At 47.1% G+C, this 18544-nt stretch overlaps 8 protein-coding genes across 8 annotated transcripts; 7 read left to right on the top strand and 1 right to left on the bottom strand.

Annotated features, from left to right (window-relative positions):
- The first annotated feature begins 415 nt into the window (after positions 1-415).
- On the top strand, positions 416-1332 carry BU24DRAFT_416062 (secreted glycosyl hydrolase). The gene has a single exon (XM_033526355.1). The coding sequence runs from the start codon at positions 521-523 to the stop codon at positions 1265-1267; it is 747 nt and encodes a 248-aa protein (XP_033388692.1). The 5' UTR covers positions 416-520; the 3' UTR covers positions 1268-1332.
- A 408-nt stretch (positions 1333-1740) lies between these two features.
- On the top strand, positions 1741-3241 carry BU24DRAFT_416061 (uncharacterized protein). The gene has a single exon (XM_033526354.1). The coding sequence runs from the start codon at positions 1930-1932 to the stop codon at positions 3106-3108; it is 1179 nt and encodes a 392-aa protein (XP_033388691.1). The 5' UTR covers positions 1741-1929; the 3' UTR covers positions 3109-3241.
- A 1323-nt stretch (positions 3242-4564) lies between these two features.
- On the top strand, positions 4565-6039 carry BU24DRAFT_360763 (uncharacterized protein). Its single transcript, XM_033524125.1, has 4 exons — positions 4565-4979; positions 5031-5379; positions 5432-5541; positions 5608-6039. Exons 1-4 carry the CDS (start codon positions 4797-4799, stop codon positions 6025-6027), a joined length of 1062 nt encoding a protein of 353 aa, XP_033388690.1. The 5' UTR covers positions 4565-4796; the 3' UTR covers positions 6028-6039.
- Positions 6040-6876: 837 nt separating this feature from the next.
- On the top strand, positions 6877-9119 carry BU24DRAFT_469144 (glycoside hydrolase family 51 protein; the record flags this gene model as incomplete). The annotated part of the gene is made up of 4 exons (XM_033532590.1): positions 6877-7014; positions 7065-7643; positions 7692-7881; positions 7935-9119. The coding sequence occupies 4 exons, from the start codon at positions 6877-6879 to the stop codon at positions 9041-9043; spliced, it is 2016 nt and encodes a 671-aa protein (XP_033388689.1). The 3' UTR covers positions 9044-9119.
- Positions 9120-10100: 981 nt separating this feature from the next.
- Positions 10101-11450, top strand: BU24DRAFT_437989 (glycosyltransferase family 34 protein; the record flags this gene model as incomplete). The annotated part of the gene is made up of 3 exons (XM_033530232.1): positions 10101-10129; positions 10207-10603; positions 10651-11450. 3 exons carry the CDS (start codon positions 10101-10103, stop codon positions 11272-11274), a joined length of 1050 nt encoding a protein of 349 aa, XP_033388688.1. The 3' UTR covers positions 11275-11450.
- A 657-nt stretch (positions 11451-12107) lies between these two features.
- Positions 12108-13005, bottom strand: BU24DRAFT_127 (uncharacterized protein). The gene is made up of 2 exons (XM_033520962.1): positions 12986-13005; positions 12108-12894 (listed from the first exon to the last, which is right to left on the bottom strand). Exon 2 carries the CDS (start codon positions 12775-12777, stop codon positions 12211-12213), a length of 567 nt encoding a protein of 188 aa, XP_033388687.1. The 5' UTR covers positions 12778-12894; positions 12986-13005; the 3' UTR covers positions 12108-12210.
- A 1472-nt stretch (positions 13006-14477) lies between these two features.
- Positions 14478-16127, top strand: BU24DRAFT_429519 (FolC bifunctional protein; the record flags this gene model as incomplete). Its single annotated transcript, XM_033529752.1, has 3 exons — positions 14478-14498; positions 14555-14686; positions 14748-16127. 3 exons carry the CDS (start codon positions 14478-14480, stop codon positions 16125-16127), a joined length of 1533 nt encoding a protein of 510 aa, XP_033388686.1.
- Positions 16128-17073: 946 nt separating this feature from the next.
- On the top strand, positions 17074-18408 carry BU24DRAFT_445598 (uncharacterized protein; the record flags this gene model as incomplete). Its single annotated transcript, XM_033530716.1, has 2 exons — positions 17074-17630; positions 17799-18408. The coding sequence occupies 2 exons, from the start codon at positions 17074-17076 to the stop codon at positions 18145-18147; spliced, it is 906 nt and encodes a 301-aa protein (XP_033388685.1). The 3' UTR covers positions 18148-18408.
- Positions 18409-18544: the final 136 nt, after the last annotated feature.

Genomic DNA, 18544 nt, shown 5'->3' with positions numbered 1-18544 from the left:
TGTACAATCTGAAAAATCACATGAGTCAGATAAACGATTATGATGATATTGGTATTGCTAGCAGATCACTTAACAACTCACACCTATCGCTCTCGCGAGCCCAGGCGTGGATTGGCTTCGTCAGACGAGAAGTTAGAGCATTTTGTGCCTATCCATGAGATCCCACATCAGCCTGATTGAACGAGCTACCCCTTAAGTCGCAGTCTTCATCCGCGAATAATTCTGTCCGTCTGAATATCCTATTTTGTGATTTTATAAGCAGTGATGTTGGCTTTGATCGTGTTTTTGCACTCACTCCTGACGGATGGAACAGTACCTATGTATGGTGACGTACAATGTACATGAAGTTCTTTAGCGCTAGAGTGTCCTGAGCTAAATATGACAAAGCCGGGTCTTTGACTTTCGCGCTGAGTACAGAGGCCTCTTTGAGGGTCTACTTTTTTTGGGCCCTTTGCCGTGCGCTCACTTTTTTTTTGTTCCGCTTTGTTCCTTCAATTAGATCCTAGAAATCACGTTGTAGATGATGCGATCTACTGCGCCTTTCCAAGTCCTGGTGTTCTCCAAGACAGCCTCGTATCGGCATGACTCGATAGCCGCTGGGATCGCCGCAATCAAAGACTTTACGTTGCGGACGACTGCATTCGAAGTGACTGCAAGTGAGAACGCACAATGCATCACGCCTGTTGAACTTATTCGATACCGTGTCGTCATATTCCTTCAATGTACAGGATTCTTTCTGTCGCCCGACAACATCGAGGCTCTGAAAGCGTTTGTGAGAGGCGGGGGAGGTGTGATAGGAATACACGGTGCTGCAGCGGGCATGCCAGGCCACCAGTGGTATAATTATCTACTCGGTGCGGATTTCGAGAGCCACCCACCGCCTGAACTGGGCCGGGTCCTGGTGGAGAACGAGCATCACTGGCTATCGCAATCACTTGTGGCACCAGGTCAATGGGAGGACGAGTGGTATAATTATCGCAACCATCCAGGGGATAATCAAAATTTGATCATTTTGCTCAGAGGCGACACTTCATCATTCCATGGTGGAAAGATGGGAAAATACCATCCACTTGCATGGTGCCAGGACTTTGAAGGTGGGCGATCGTACTACACGGCACTTGGTCATTTTGAAGGCGCGTATGGCAACGCATGGTTTCTTGACCAAATTTTTAAGGCTATCTTCTGGGTTGCAAGACAAGAAAGTATAATGGAGGACGTCAAGTCCAGATTTGAAAACAGATCAGTCAAGAGTCAACGTAGTGGATAATGATGAACAATATACTTCAATCAACTACAGTGTACTACTACAGTGTAGTTACTGTGAACCGAAACAGTGGACGCACCGTGTAGAGGCTTGTTTGTTGGTTTACGCCTTACACCGTTACGGTAGCACTATTAATACTTACTGAAATTGGACTCTACGAAATCAGGCATTCTGCCCGAAGTGGCTGCCGCGTCAGTATCGAACTACGAGGTATGAGTACTCCGTACTGCAGCAGAAATGAGGGTGAGATTACGCAGCCGCAGCGGTAGGTAACTACATAATAACTATTATCTGGGCACCTGGGTTAGGTTACAGCGTTTACAGGTTACAGGTAACTCCAAGTACCTAAGTATGTACATGATATGATGCTACAGATAGTAGACTAGCTACAATGTCACTTTTGAGCCCGACAAATGTCCGTGCGCCTAGCCAGGCCCCTTACGCCTCGACCCCAGAAGATATGATACGACTCACGAGTAATACTCCGTACACGACCTGTCTGGTCTGCTGCGATCATGACTGTTATTGTCTAACTACCGACTCCGTACACACTACTTGATTCTTCACTTGTTTGAACAAAAAATCGTCTCACCTCGCACATCAATCAACTTGAACTTAGCACTGCCCCTCGCAGGCAGCGAGGTCACCGAGCCAATCGTCCCGTGATGGCGAAAAAACGCTTGCACACCAAATCCCGCTTTGGCTGCGACCAATGCCGCCAGCGCCGGGTCAAATGCGACGAAAAGGCTCCCATTTGTTCCATGTGCAAGCAGAAGGGTCATGTATGCATCTTTTCTCGAATAGGCCCCAGGATGCGACCGCGGGAAGACTGCATTCATTTCCCGAGGCCGCCACATGGAAACATCTGTCAATTGACCGCCGATGTCTCCTCATCTGTTTTCCAAGGATCACAGAGTGCCAGAAATTATCCGACCCCCGGGTCCACTCCTCCTCAGCTTGCGATTTCTACTAGATCGCGCGAGCTTGAGCTGATGCACCGGTGGGGTGCCCGGACCTCTGTATGTTTCTCTACGAAACGGAATCTACACGTACGAGACCTTGTAGCGAGAAAAGCGCTACAGCATGATTACGCGTTGAATGCCCTTTTCGCGCTCGCATCGATCGATATTGCTTGCAGTTCAGAAGACGTAACACGTAGGCTTGATTACGGGCGATCGGCTTTGCAATACCAGAACAGGGCTCTGATAGGCTTGAGCAATGTTCTGTGCGATCTCTCGCCCGCCAATTGCGATGCAATCACGATATCTTCCATCTTGATCATGGTATGCACGATGGTACAACCACTCCTGCGTCTCAACCAAGACAACAATAACCCAGAGGTGTCAGATATTGTGCTATCCGCTGCAGTCTGTGTGAAAGGAATCTCTGCCATAATCGATATTAGCGATCAGTGGCTCCGAAATGGGCCAATGCATTTCTTGCTATATCAACGCGAAAGAGACCTCTCTGTCCCTTCGTGGACCACATTTCCTATTGAACGCCTACACAGTATCAACAGGGACGAGTGTTCTGGAGAAGTGCATGGGCTTTTCGAAGATGCTATTTGCCAGTTGAAGCAATACATTGACCTAGATGTCTCTGTTGTGCCCTGGCTCATGACGGTCGGACAACCATTTCGCAATGAATTGCAGCAAGAGAATAGCATGTCTTTGCTTATACTTATGCACTGGGGAGTAGCGCTTGAGACTTTTAACAACACTTGGTGGGAGAGCTTTGCCGGCCGACGTATTGTAGAAGAATCTTCGACCAAGTTGCTCTCAAGAGGTAACCCTTGGCCACTTCCTACAACCTGGTGCCGACAATACGTTGGTCTTCAAGGGTAATCGTAGAGTTGATAGTGTCGCCTAAGTATTAAAGTGTTAGTCTTCGCGCAGTCTGTGTCACAGCCATTTTATAAGAGTCATGTTGATAGCGGATAGCATGTGTATTAATTCATAATACAGAGTGTATGACCCATAAATCTCATGTTGTGTTGCCTCAGCCTCCGGGCATGCTTGTCACTCTTGGCTCACATGCTAACTATTAGCCGCTCGTACAGTACTTTTACCAACATGTCGTTAGAATAGAAACTGTAATATTGGAGAGTGGATGGTTCGATGCTCTTGCGTCCATGTCGGGCCCAAAGTTTTTGTTTTCTTGTTTCTTTGATTTGGCTCTGTATATTGAACTACGAAACGCATGACCTTGGAATGCTACTCGTAGTTCTTCAAATGAAACGTTTTAACGCAACCTATAAATGTTGGAAAAATAGACATCGCAGCAAACACGCAAGCAGATCACTTTTACGTTTCATCACTCACCGGCTCAGACGACAGCCACGGTTCTGCGATTTTTATAACTGACATCCTGCTTAGTTGTACGTTGTGCGATGCTATCATACAGCAAAAATTTGATCCCTTATTGATGTGATGAAACCATCGTATCTCGACTATCCACGTACTAAACATGTTCTCGTTTCAATAAGTGAATGAAATAGGCAATATCATCACAAGCTCTGAGTGCTCTCCACTCAAAGTGATGCTACGGTACGTGTTGATCTTGTGCACTCTCATACGGACCAACCCACGCTTATAGGACTGCAATCGAAAGATACATAGAAGTTGAACGGTTTTGTTCGAGATTCTTACCATGTCTTCGTGGCCTCGTATCAGTGGCGCAAGGCGACGCAGCAATTGTATGATTGCATTGTTAGTTTGTACTAAGGAATTACTCAAGGCAATCAATGCCAGTCGCCATCCAGCTGAACATTTCGAATTGGGATGAGCCGACGGGCCTCCCCTATTGAATCACATGGTAGAAAATGATGTACCTGTCGGAGGATTATACTTGCGGCGGGGTGTCCTAGGCAATTATCAGTGTAGTCGATTCTCCACCAATGTGCGTACCACTCATCTGCAGACACTTGAACAAGCTTTTGGTGAAGAATTTCCCTCTCCGTTCTTGAGCGCTACTCAGTCATCTGTGGTGCAAATAGAATGACTGGAGAGACCTCACTTAGCACTTCACTAAAGACCTAGGTAATTACGGCGTTACCGTGTCGTCAGCTTGCTCCCTTCAAGCCAGGATGCGCGCGAACCGTTTGTGTCGCACAAATGTTACAGATTGTTCGACGGCTCCAGAAGTTCGGGCGCTACTATTTCCTGGTGTCTATCCAATTTACTCAAGTCCCGCAGACAGTGCTAAACACAGCTAAAGCGCCAAGGGGATTCCTAACAGTTTCTCGGAGCACACGTCCTATTCTGCGCACCGAACCTCCAAGGCGCGGCAGGGCTATCATCAGCACTTTAGAATCGGAAACATCATTTGCGGCCTTACCATGTTTTGTGCAGACCCCACTACTTGTGGTAGGCTCATCATGTTCGTTATTGCACTTCCTTTATTACACCTCTTGTCGTATCTGCAATTTGTCCTTCTCTAACCAGAGCTTCCACCATCCTGCCTTTCCCTATAATTTGCCGGATTATCATAACAGAACGATTCAAACATCGATGCATTTGTCCACCATGTAAACATGCTCCAATTACGAAATCATGAAAAGAGTCCACATATGTATATCGATCCATCGAAGGAACTGAATGCTGGACTCTGGACTCTTTTTGCGGGCGCAACTGTTTTTCTCGCTCTCCGATTCTGGATCAAGATCAGGTTCCGTCATGGCCTGTGGTACGATGACCATATTCTTTTGGTATCTTGGGTAGGTATCCATGGACACGTTGTACACCAGATATTTGCTAAGAAAACCAAGATTATTTTAGCTGCCAACAATGCCATAATATCTGCAGAATATGCCACTGGCTATGTAACGGACAAATGGGACGATCGCATGCATATCCTCATTAACATATCGTCGTGCGGAACTTTGCTGGGACAAGCATTGACGAAGACTGCATTCGCGGTGACCTTGTTGAAGCTGACAAAGGAATGGTACAAGTGGATTCTGTGGTTCTGTATTGGTACTATGAACCTATACATGGTTGTCAAAATCATCTTTCAATGGGCAAAGGTGTGCGAGAAGCCTAGCTATGACGTGTGGTACCGTCTGGATTTCTGCTTAGGCTGGCAATTCCGCGAAGATTTCAAGGAGGGTGGAAACAGTGAGCTTACAGCTTCCAGTGACTTGCAAGACTCGAAGCTTACCTAGAGCAGTATACAACATCGTCATGGATTTCGTCTTCGCTACGTTCCCATGGATCATCACTTGGAATTTAGACATGCGCAGGGTGGAAAAGATTGGTTTGTGCGTCACCATGAGCCTAGTATGTCAATTCTCTTACTCGTCCATCCCCTTTTCCAGGAAGCGTCGATGCTAAGTAATGGCTCAGGGAATGATTGTTGCTATTGTGGCTGCAGTGCGGACAGGGTGGAAAGACCAGACCAACGTTAAGGACGAAATGTATTTCTGGCGCAACGCACACTCTAATGTGTGGTATTCATCGGAAATCGTCGGCACAATCATTGTGCAATGCATTCCCGTCCTACGACCGCTCCTCAGGGACATGCACTCATCGTTCACAAGTCGTAGGGCAGAAGAGAGATCTCAAAAGCTGGGGTGTGAATTGAGGAATAAACGCGACAGCCGCGAAAGCAGTCATCAATTTTTGAGCGATCAATCACGCGTCTACTCGGTGCATTGTTGGGCGCATGGAGACGAGCTTACACTTAAGCCACAACGAGACGCAAAGGAGACAGTATTGGAAGTTGGTGAGGCCTCTGAGGAAGGGAACAAGATACTACTTAAATAGCGAAACACCTACAACCGGAGATCTCTGGTCACGACGACGAACAATTATCTCTTACTGTGATTGCAGAAACGTCCGCGCCCATATGCATGCCTATTATAGGACGTCATCACCGAGCCACCTCGAAGCTACTATGCCAGAAATATGGATTGCCAATAATGTTCAAGGAAACGCTAGGGATTAATCGCCAGTAGGAGTAGATGAAGTCGAGTTTCCCCACAAACTTTTGATTAATTTCCCCAGCTCTCGAAAAGACTCCTCGCTAAATTCCACGAATCATAGCGACTCAATCCCGAGGTTGCATCGTCAACCTTCAAAGCAGATCACGAATGGCGAAACCGCCACGACAGACGATTGGATGTATCTACATCGCTATGATGATGGCGTATGCATTGGACACACTAAAGTGGTAGAGTACAGAAAATGCGTCTGGGGTTGAATGAGACCCACGATCTTCGGTTCCTTGGTATCGCATCATCGGCGGCGAATTCGGCGGCGGCAGGTGCTTCACGGGAAAGAATATTGCGGGCATTTCATCCGTCCATTGCCCGTTCCTGCAGATCGCCTGATATGATTTCCAAATAGAGCTTTATGAAAGATCTTTGGTTCCTTGGTATCCCACCAGCGGGGAATTCGACGGGGGTCCTTTGCGGGAAAGAACATCGCGGGCATTTCATCCGTTCGTTGCCCGTTCCTATAGATCGTCTGACATTATTTCCTAAGATGATAACCGAGGGACTGCACTTCACTTATAGAGTAGTGTTTGTATCTTAGCCGGGGCGAGGTATCAGTATAAAAGGTCACACTGATCCCCTGTGTACCACACCGGCTTGATTTTCATTGACAATCACCATGATCTCTTTGAATCATATCATTGTCGCAGTCTGTTCTGTCGTACCTGCATTTGCCATCGAGATTCTAGTGCAGTCGACTGGTGGTAATGTGACAGGAAAATTTGGACACCCTTACGGATACGGCTTCCTCCATGAAGTAGGTTTCCGCTAAGCGATAGTTTAGATCTACATCAACTAATGGTTTAGGATATCAACAACTCTGGTGATGGAGGCATATATGCCGAACTGATTCAGAACCGCGCGTTCCAGTATAGTCCAAGGTTCCCTGTATCGACGGAACACTGGTTTCCACTCAACGGCGCCCAATTGAGCGTTCAATTCTTAAACGACCCACTTTCAAAAAGTCTACCCGCATCTTTGCGTGTTACCGCTACTAACAAAACTGGAGAATGCGGGTTCGAGAATGACGGCTACTGGGGTATTGACGTAAGGCAACAAAAGTATACTGGATCGTTCTGGGTGAAAGGCACATACAATGGGTCATTCACAGCAACACTCAAGTCGAATTTGACAGCGGAGGTGTTTGGTTCTGTTGAAGTCCAAGCCAAAACAAATGCCAATGAGTGGGTTCAACATGAGTTTGAGCTGATTCCCGAAAAGAATGCTCCAAATTCAAACAATACATTCGCAATCACGTTTGACTCAACTGCAACTGGCAATGGCACTCTAGATTTCAACCTTATCAGTTTGTTCCCTCCAACATACAAGAACCGCAAGAATGGACTTCGTGTCGACATTGCAGAAGCACTTGCTGAAATGAATCCTGTGAGTGTATCAGTCATTTCATTGAACATTTACTAAGAACCTCTATAGCACTTCCTTCGTTTCCCCGGAGGAAATATGCTTGAGGGTCTGACCAATGATACTCATTGGGACTGGAAAGATACACTTGGTCCATTGAAAGATCGCCCGGGATTTCAAGGAGTTTGGGGGTACCAACAAACCCATGGTTTAGGAATTATGGAGTATCTTGAATGGGCAGAGGATATGGACTTACAAATTGGTATGCTTGTATATCGTGTCTTTTTGATGCTGCTGACATGTTCTTCGCTCTAGTTGTTGGAGTCTGGGCTGGTTTGGCTCTCAATGGTGATGTCACACCCGAGGAAGATCTCCAGCCATACATCGAGGACGCTTTAAATGAGATCGAGTTCATCAGAGGTGATCCAAACACCCCATGGGGCTCCAAGCGTGCGGAGCTAGGACATCCTGAGCCCTTTGAACTAAACTATGTGGAGATCGGCAACGAGGACTGGCTCGCAGGTTATCCGGGCGGCTGGGATTCATACCGACAATATCGACTCCAGAACTTCTACGAGGCAATCCACGCAAAATATCCGGATATACAGGTTATTGCGTCAGGTGCAACGAGTGATCCGGCCCCGGAGGGTGCCACGACGGGTCCGAATACGAAAGAGGGCATTGATTTCACCCGAACACCGGGTGTCATCGGAGACTACCACCCATATCGCGAACCAGACGAGCTTGTCCAGGAGTTTGATCGATTCGATAACGATATTGGCCATATAATCGGTGAGGTTGCCGCTACCCATGTGAATGGAGCGACACCGCCACGTTGGGATGGACCACTTTACAAGTATCCTTGGTGGATCGGTGCTGTTGGGGAAGCCGTATCCTTGATTGGTTATGAGCGTAATTCCGACCGTATTCCAGGCACGTTCTACGCGCCCGTCCTCAAGAATGAAAATCGATTTCAATGGCCGATTACACTCATCCAATTTACTGCCGATCCTAAACAAACAACACGCGCAGTAACTTGGTATTGTTGGTCGCTTTTCGCCCATCATCCAATCTCACATACTCTTCCTACTACTTCAAATTCTACATATGGACCACTTTACTGGGGAGCTGGAAAGGATGAATCAAGACAGGGTGCTTTCGTTTGGAAAGGTGCTGTTTATAACACAACGGATGGTAGCGATGTTCCTGTATCGGTGCACTTTGAAGGATCCCAGTCTGGCAGTCGCGCCTCTCTCACAGTTCTTACTAATTCAGCTGGGGACCCTTACGCATACAACAGTCCCTTCACCAACGTCAACATTGTCAACACAACGAAGGTGGAACTGACGGCTAGCGATGATGGTGCCTTTCATTTCGAGCTTCCAGAACTAAGCGTCGCAGTACTGGATACAGATGTTGAGTAAAAAAAAAGGAAATTTGGTATGGAGTAGTTAGGTTCGAGTAAATAACTAGGCGTGATAAATATCACACATCTATCCCTGGTCAATAATGACACCGCGGTCATCCATAATCACAACTATTGTCACACATATTAATCGTAGGGGAGAGTTGTTTATCCGTCGCGACCTGACTCATGTTCCGGTTTGGCTGAACCTTCAACATAAGAAAAAGAGTCGTTGCCTGCACTATGATTTGAAATTTATCAAATCGGTGTTGAGCTCCACGCTTCATGAGATAGAACCCTCATTGGGATATGAGCATGGCGAGTCACGGTTGTTTGATGATGTCCTCCTCGTTGCGCCATTGGTCGTCGGCCTGACCCTAAAAATCAACTAGTATCAATGCTGTATGCCCGTTGTCAATTACCATATCTCTCCAGAATTGAAACGCTTAGGTGCAGATACGTAAAGTTAGCAGGTGGCCAGCCCGACCTCCCAAGTCTCTGTACCTCAAGGTATGCGAGAAATATACACATAGTATTGGCAAATTGACTCCTGCAGCACATTGTCTCCAGTGCCTATTCACTTTCGACGACATGTTGATCAATAACATTTGTGCCTTTGCCGGACTTCAAAGTTTTGGACATGAGTATGGAGGAGGGCTACACCACATTCAAGTATGCAAGGGATGAGTGGGGCAAGAATGTGATCGTTCTAGGACTGCCACTCACCATCACTTGTTTCATGTCATGAAGGTAATTGACAGACGCGTTGAAGGAGAGGCGCTCCCTAGAACAACGTTCAACGTCTCGTCGTCAGTTTGGATACTTGTCCTACCAGAGTACTGGACAACAATAAGCCATAGGCTGTACGATTTCTTTTCAAGGGATAACTGATCTCTGCATATAGGAAAATGAATGCCCCCAGATTCAGTACATCCCATCTCATGGCACTTCGTTTGTGATTCTACCGTGTCCACTTTGCACCACACTCTTTTCGCTCCCGGACTTTTGTTCGCCATCATTACATGCCAATCAACCATTACTGCACAATCAGCAGATTGTAGTGCTCAATTATTTTCATGGATTCTCTACACATGATCATACGAAAGTGAGTGGGGGACTAATTAGTTTTTTGTGTTCAAACATGACTGTGGTTGATTTGCTAAGCTGCGACCCTCAAGCCAGACCTATAGTTATTACCTTGGTTGTTATCGGAACATGGATCATTTTGTTCTATCACTATCATGATATACCAATGCAATACTACCGCGAGTATACTTCGGATGTCCCATTAGTGGTTGTCAACACACAAAATGGCGAACCGCAAACTGGTTTCTTCAAGTTCCAACCTGAGTGGGATTTCAAAGTCCCAACTATTGCAAAGGGATGGGATGGATATGCTAGAGTTCCACGGAATAGAGATGTAGTCGTTCTTACAGCTAGCGATGGCGGGGGACACAATAGCGCAATCAAGGATATCCTTGAGCGCGTGATCGATGACCGCAAACATTACTGTGAGAAGCATGGCTACACTCACCTCTGGTTGAACACTAGCCGGTACGATGTTGGAGATGCTCACAGAGTAAGCTTGTGCAGAAATACTAAACGACAATGCTAATTCCTATTCAGACGTGGTCAAAGATTCCTGCTGTCGCTGAAGCGTTCTACCTTCATCCTGCTGCCGAGTGGGTGTGGCTGATTGATACCGATATCATCTTGATGAACCCAGAATATGATCTCGTGGAGCAAATCCTTTGTCCCGATGCTATAAGAAGGAACGTAATGCGCGACACACCAATTCTTGATGGGCAATTGAAGGACAAGCCGACTCATATACGTACGCCCAAGGATCCCCGCATCGAAAATATGGATATTCTCATTACACAAGACCATGCCTCGGTCAATACTGGCTCGGTATTCTTCCGCCGATCTGCATTCACGCGCTGGATCCTAGAAATGATGACAGATTATACCATGCTTATGGGACTAGAGCATTCTGGCGCGGAGCAAGATGCTCTTAAACATCTGATGCTGGAGCATCAACTTGTGCGAGATCATGTAGCGATTTTCCCGCAGCGCAAGTTCAATGCATTTGTCCAGGGTGGCGACAAGATGGGCTGGCGTGATGGAGATCTTCTAGTTCACCTTGCCGGATGCTGGGTCAATAAGCATTGTGGCGAGTGGTTTGAACAGTTCTGGTCGAGGCGTGGCCAGCTTTGGAAACCCGAGAAGGACCCACCACAGGGAGCCTAAATTGTCCTCATCAAAAGCAAGGTCGTCTACATTTCATCGTCGCTGTTGTGATTCCATAGCTGGCCATTTTGGAGTTCGATTTGAACCGAAGCGGGCGATTCCTGGTAGAGTTGCACTGCTGATTGGGTGTACTGGACTGTGATGGCGTTTTTAGGCAAGGCGGATCTTCATATGAGCGTTCTTTGTTGTTTTAAACATTGCTGTGGTGTACTACATTGGACGTAAAATTTCCATTCTTCCGAAGGTGATTGTGTTCCCTTGCGTTCTGCCAAGGACAGAGAGTGCGAATCATCTTATTGGCTCAAATGCAAGGTAAAATTTGCTGAGATGCAAGTGCACTATTGCCTATTGTGAAAACCCCGTACCTATGAGACTAGGAGCTGCATAATACCGTGAAGTCGAAATGTAGGTGTTGTCCTTGATTTGAACCGCGATTTGAGATATCTCGTCATTGTTGGTTCTTTCGCTTCCAAACACTACCTGACCTTGATAGGAATGGGAATTCTATATCTTGTTGACTACTGTAACGTAGATAGGTAATCTAGACATAAAACATAATTCCTTATCGTGCTTCGTAGATTGTTGACGGGCGTGACGGGCCACAAATTAGGATAGAGATGACTATCGACTCAAGGTACCTAGGTAGTGACAAACTCTATCCCTTCATTGCTCTAAATGGTGCGCAGCCCAACTTGAATAGGCATGATAACGAATTTAAAAAATTCAGTGAACTTATACCTCACATTGATGGATCAACGGCGCTGAATTGCGGGCAATACTCTATGTTGAATTCAAACAGCCTTGGTGAAGATTGGAATGAATAATATTGGATCTTTGAATGTGCAACCATTTTACGGAGTGTGAGCCGAGAGAATGTAAGTGAAACTGAGATATGTACAAGGTAAAGTTTAATATTACTTGATGCGCGTGAGAGTATCAGTAATATTCTCCTGGTCGTAGCCCAATCAAACCCTCGCTGAATCCATCCTGCTCCATTCGCTCCATTTGAGCCTTGATCCTCTTCCTTGACATACTACCGACACCTCCAGCAAGCCTTGGATCGTCTTGAGTAACGCCTTTCAGAGCCTGTGCAGTATTCGATAACCTGTTTGCGGTTTTCGTAGCCTCCTGCTGCACGCCGAGGCACCGGATGGCGGAAAAAGCTGGCACGCCACTTCCTATGCCAGGAAACCGGAGCGTAGCGATTTGATTGCCTTTACACGCTGCATCTGCATACAGGACGCAGAATCCGCCGGGGTCTGGACCGATAGATTCTGGGGCTTGGAGACCAGTGCCAGCGATGCGACACTCTTGGGAGGGCGCGACCCAGCCACAGTCTCCACGAAAGTTGGGATCAGTACAGATGTACACTGCACCAGGGAGTCCGCGTTTGGACAAAAGCTTTGAAGAATAGGAAGCTGTTTCACGGGGGAGGTATGGAAGGCATTCTGCAATGGCGAAGAAAAACGCATTTGCAAGCATCGTGGCCGTAGCAACACGCATGTTGTGTCTGATGTAAAGTCCACAAAGTTTGAATTGGTTTGCGCAAGAGATGAGGTGGTGAAGCTGCTTTCTATGCGCAATGATGGAAGCACGGGCAAGAAGATAAATGGTGGAGTTCTAAAAAAGAGTTCATATCTATAATCAGCTACACATTTCACGAGAAAAGTAACATGGAGGCGACAAAGAAACTGGTCAGCGGTGCTCATACCTGTTCGTAGATAATCTCTCAGTGATTCCGTCGGGATTCGAGGACAAAGCACAGCTTCGGCCTCTTTGTGTTGCGCGCGCGACATTTGTCTGTGATTGTGACCGAGTTCTTTGTAGGTACAGCCATACTGTGAGGGCTATAGTACGGATCCTTAGGCATGCCGTGTGACGACCAATCTTGCCATGGCCGAAGTAAACTTGGAATGAACGAGAAACAATGTGAAAGAAGGCACGGGAGGGACAGGCTCATATGGAAACGGGCTGAATTGGTTGATGGGCAACAAAGCTTTCTCGGGGCAATACATAATATCGAGTGAATGGGGATTGCAAGGTAGTGCTGTTGCGGGTGAAACGCAGATCAACCCATGATGCGACCCAACTGGTCACACTGCCAACGCACGCAACTTCCTGTCAGCCACCACCTTGTCACCGTCTTGTGGCTACTTGAACAGTTGATTACACCCGACCGTGACTCTGTTGCTTTTCCCATTTTTTGTTCGAACATCAACTGCCAAGTTACAACTACTATGTGGAATACTCCGGCTTTGAGCGACCCGGCACAACTTGGCTCAGCATGACTATAATCGGAAGCAGAAATATAACAACTACCTCGGGTGTCTCGAAATTGGCTCTGAAGAACCTTTGAAGCCATTGTGATATATATTGAGATGTCGGTCGGGTGTGAATATATTATTCACTCTGATCGTTTCTAGAGGTACATACAATGGACTGGACTATGTTGCCATAATCTACAGGACTGCTCTTGACTCCTAACTCAATGGTTATGTATATTATCGGAAAGGTTTTCGGAAAAGGTCTTCGGAAACCAAAAGCGGAGTGCCCGGCCTGTCAAAAGTTTCAGGTTTCAGGCGCGACATGTCTAGCGATAATTGGGAGTTAGGATCAGAAGATGGGTTATGTACGAGATTCGTCGCATACAGAGACCTCAAACAGACTCGCACCGAGCGAGGGACAGAACGAGCATGGCAGGGGCGGCGGCATAATGTATGTGCGGTTCCTGTGAAGATTCGCCGACATAGCACAGACACAGGGGCATCCTATGAGGCACTGTTTCAATTTCGTACTTGTTGTTACTATACATTATTGAACAAGAAATGACATCCCTCCCTCTGATTTCGAGAATTCTATGGAGGGTCATACATGATGGAAAGTATTTAGAAGGTAGAAGGGCAATGGAGTGAAGAACAACTGAGCTGAGATGGATAGGTACCTTGGTAGGTACACAACACGCCCACAGCAAAGGCTACTACCGTGGCCCGTGCATTTAGTGCGTCATCGGCAACTGACGGTCCGCTCATTTTCATCCCATCGTGATAATAATAATCACACTTCCATCACATACCTAGGTAGCCATCACATATCTCGACACCGCGACACCAATTCACTATGCCCCCATGTTCGCCGCGAGGAAGAGCCTGAACCATTGGCCGAAGATTGTTATCCATCAATTGCGTCGCAATACCTACACCACCATGGACAAGCGCGACTATGCCGTACGCATGCCACATGTGAACCTCAAGACGCTCTTTTTCTGACCCCGCATCTACAGGCTGCTGTGGCAGCGCTCAACACCCTTCAGTCCAATTTTTCTGTCGTCGATGCGATAAGGAAGTCGGGGAAAGGGATGAACAAGCTTGCTATACCCGAAATGCTTGAGTGGCTCAAAAAGATTGGATACAAGGTGTGTATATTCTCCTCTTGTTCTCTTTAATCCTTTATATTCGTCCTTACCAATCTCGTAGCCTTCTGACTTCGATCGCTTGAACCCTATACATATCGCCGGCACCAAGGGCAAAGGCTCTACGAGCGCTATCATTTCCTCCATCCTTGCGCAGTACTCATCTCCGACTACCAATACTACCCCCCCGCGCCCTTCAAAGGTCGGATTATACACTTCGCCACATCTTCGTTTCGTCCGTGAAAGAATTCAGATCAACAACGAGCCCATATCCGAGGAGAAATTTGCAAAATATTTTTTCGAGATCTGGGATCGTTTGGAAGCTGCAGCGAAAGAGGCGCCGGCACACCCCGATGTGCCTACGAAGCCGGTGTATTTCCGCTATCTGACCCTCATGGCGCTCCATGCCTACTTGGAAGAAGGCGTTGATACAGCGGTTATTGAATGTGGTATAGGCGGAGAATATGACAGTACAAATATCCTCTCCAAACCGACCGTCACGGCTGTGACGAGTCTAGGCATCGATCATGTTGCAATGCTTGGCTCTACGCTTCCAGAAATTGCGTGGCACAAGGCCGGTATATTCAAGAATGGTAGCGTAGCCCTCTCAGTGCCACAAGGAGAGGTGGCACTTGCTGTACTTCGAGATCGAGCAGCCGAAAAGGGCGAGAGCCTGCATGTGGTGCACATGCACCCTGCGCTTGCCAACAACGAGATCAGATTGGGCCTCCAAGCGGAGTTTCAGAAGATCAACGCGTCAGTGGCAATTGCAGCCGCAGCTATTCACCTCCGCTTGCTTGGGCATGATGATATTCCAGACCCCACAACTACCGAGCACATTCCCCTCCCATCGAAGTTTGTTCAGGGGCTTGAACAAGTGCGGTGGGCAGGCCGCTGCGATATTCGTCGTGAGAAAAACGTAATATGGCATATTGATGGGGCACACACGCTAGAGAGCATTGAAGTCACTGGTCGATGGTTTGCTGAACAAGTTAAAGCAACTCAAAATGCAGGTGCAAACGTTCCACGCATTCTGATCTTCAACCAACAGACACGTGATGCCAGTGCCCTAGCCAGAGCTTTGTATATTGCCTTACAAGCTGTTGTTACTTCGGATTCGTCGGTATCACCATTCACACATGTCATCTTTACAACGAACCAGACATCCAATGCTGGCTTCAAACCTGATCTCGTCTCGATCAATACCGACCAACATGAGGTTGATAGCCTCGCAGTGCAGAACGCTCTTGCGAGAACATGGTCCGAGATCGACCCTTCCGCAGAAGTATGCGTGCTCAAGACGATCGAGGAAGCCTTAGAAACGGTGCGGTCGGTTGCGCGTCTTTCGAATTTGGACGGTGCTGAAAACGCAGAGACTATGGTTCTGGTAACGGGGAGCCTGCACTTGGTTGGTGGTGCTATCGAGATTTTAGAAACTGAATGAATGACGAAGTGCTACGGGTCTGATGCCCGTTTAATGATACCTAGAGAAGGCTTCTAGTGATGCGTCTGAACTTGTCACGTAATGACAGGACAAGGCATACATGAATGAAGCAGCTCGAATGGAGGTAAGACTTGAAGAGCATCCGAGTAATCTATCTAGTGAAATAGGTGACACGCTGGTAATCAAAATGCACAGCTTAACCTTTCAACAGCGCTACTGTTGACAGCTGAATCTTGCCACCAGTTGGCTCACTGTCAGCTTAATTCTCCCGGAAAATTGCGGGACTTCAGGCCGCCCGCACCATTTGAACGATTATACAAGATGCACCTGTCCAGGGACGGATGTTTCAACGACACTAGATATGTGTATACCTATCCTTCATGTCGAAAACATTGCTTGGTTTTCTTTCTGGTAGAGCTGTTTCAGTCGATATTCCGTATGTGTAGGTTCCCGCATCAATCGCTCATCTTATGACTCAAGAGGAGAGTGAGCGTAGCCTATACCAACCAATTAAGGCAATATGATTATTGGTGAATTATGTTGGGAACTTTTCTCATCAGACGTCAGACGATATTTCTCTTGGTACGGCACAATCGAGTCACTGACCAACAGCGGTTCGATTTCTGGTTGTGATATTTCCCAACATCTAACGAGTAGTAATTACTCAAACTTCGACAAAGAACTCGGCCTAAATTCAATTCTTGGTGCCATGGGTCAATAACGCCAGTTATCAGGTTGCTCACGCTACCCTATTGAGCTTAGCGTACCAGTGTTTCGCTTTCCAGACAAACAATAAAAGCCAGGATCCTGACGACATCGTTGCCATCCCCATCAAAGAATGGATCCTCCACCAGGACTGCGATTATTGCGTAGAGCCTCTTACATTCCCACAAACTATCGCAACTTTTGCCATCGCCTATCGAAAAATCGATCTGCCTAACCAACCATGTTGCTCACAACTTCGAAAGAAATCATGGAGCAGCCCGAATACCTCGCTGAGGTAACCGCCTGTTGGGGAGGGAAGAACAAAGATCATTTTCCGCTTCAATCCCCATGGGAACCGCCTCTGCATTTTGTTCCACGGGAAATGGGCTGCTGTGGCATCCTGGACGAAATATGCCCAGCACTTCGAGCACACGACCACCCCTTAATCCTGGTCGGAAAAGTCGCTCATCGTTGGATGGGAGCCCGAGGCTTCACCGGTAGAAACATCATCGACATACTTCTTCGTAATAGTCAACTACATTCTGTCGCCTCTGATATAGTACGCACCGGCCACTGGAGACATTTCAACACCGCTCAGGAACTACAAAGATTTTCTGTGGATCCTGAACTCGAGCAATTCACTCCTAAAAATCCCGAAGTCGAGCAATTGCTCGATGCTGACATGGTTCTCGAGCGTACTCATTGCGACGCGGAGCAGATCTCTCATATACGGCTTTGGTCGGAGGAGTCTTATCAGATCAACATAGACGGCTGCTCATTAATCGAAGTACCAGATGTGTACGCGTGGCAGTAGTATCTAATTGAAGAAGAATATCACCCCGCGATAACCCGTAAGGATGGGTGGTGGTTTGGGCCCGCTATACGCCCAAAACCTACTGATTGCATATTCCCAACCGTTCCCCATGGTAAGCCCTTGGGGAGCAGCGAGCAGGTATTTATTCCTAGTATACCTACTTTCCTCCAAGCAATGTGGTCTCATAAGGTCCAATACGCCAATTCGAAACCGGGACTGGCTTCTAATGCGAAATGGCTGATTGAAAACCTGACCCGGTACTTGTACCTGGAAGTATCTCCAAGAAGGCATGCAATTGTATTTCAACTTGATGAGCCATATGACGCAATGATGGAAGACTATATGTCTAAGTACAAGAGAAAGCCAAGCTATGCTCTGACATCTTCAAGGTTTGTCCGGGTGAAGCGGTGGGACCCAACGACATTCCCGCCAGATGCCCTTCAGGGATGGTCTCCACGTATTATGCCAGCGGAACCCGGTATCACGGAGAATCAAGTCTAAGAACTAGACACTCATGCTATTTTCAATGAGCTCACACTTTAACCTTGTGAGTTAGGCTAGTCGTTGAGCTATCGAAAACGGTTGTGGAAAAGCATACACAGAAGTGAAAGGGTGGAGGGGCCTATACTTTTGCAACAAAGTAACCAATTCGGACGACAGTGGCAACATACAGAGCGGAGGTCGACAGGCCGAAGACAATATTATGAATGCATTCAGTAGAAGAAAGCCTGCGACACAAGTGATTTAATATGCAACATGTTGAACTCTAACATGTGCTTGCCAATGCCCCGTGATTGTAATAGAAACATTAATTCATTTTGACAACTACCTGAATACTGATTTATAGTATACAGTATGGATCCGGAACACACATAAGCTCTGCTGACAGTAGTTAAGT

This window comes from Aaosphaeria arxii, assembly GCF_010015735.1.
Source record: "Aaosphaeria arxii CBS 175.79 unplaced genomic scaffold BU24scaffold_1, whole genome shotgun sequence".
In the NCBI taxonomy this organism is placed as follows: domain Eukaryota; kingdom Fungi; phylum Ascomycota; class Dothideomycetes; order Pleosporales; genus Aaosphaeria; species Aaosphaeria arxii.
Note: the sequence above shows the minus strand (reverse complement) of the source record. Positions and strands in the feature narration are given on the sequence as shown.

What these genes read in the sequence shown, in the direction of transcription:
- BU24DRAFT_416062 (XM_033526355.1), top strand. Translation starts at nt 521, where the DNA reads ATGATGCGATCTACTGCGCCTTTCCAAGTCCTGGTGTTCTCCAAGACA.
- BU24DRAFT_416061 (XM_033526354.1), top strand. Translation starts at nt 1,930, where the DNA reads ATGGCGAAAAAACGCTTGCACACCAAATCCCGCTTTGGCTGCGACCAA.
- BU24DRAFT_360763 (XM_033524125.1), top strand. Translation starts at nt 4,797, where the DNA reads ATGCTCCAATTACGAAATCATGAAAAGAGTCCACATATGTATATCGAT. An exon ending in TTTCAAGGAGGGTGGAAACA is followed by an intron (nt 5,380 to 5,431) that starts GTGAGCTTACAG and finishes TACCTAGAGCAG; the next exon opens with TATACAACATCGTCATGGAT. An exon ending in TGTGCGTCACCATGAGCCTA is followed by an intron (nt 5,542 to 5,607) that starts GTATGTCAATTC and finishes GTAATGGCTCAG; the next exon opens with GGAATGATTGTTGCTATTGT.
- BU24DRAFT_127 (XM_033520962.1), bottom strand. Translation starts at nt 12,777, where the DNA reads ATGCGTGTTGCTACGGCCACGATGCTTGCAAATGCGTTTTTCTTCGCC.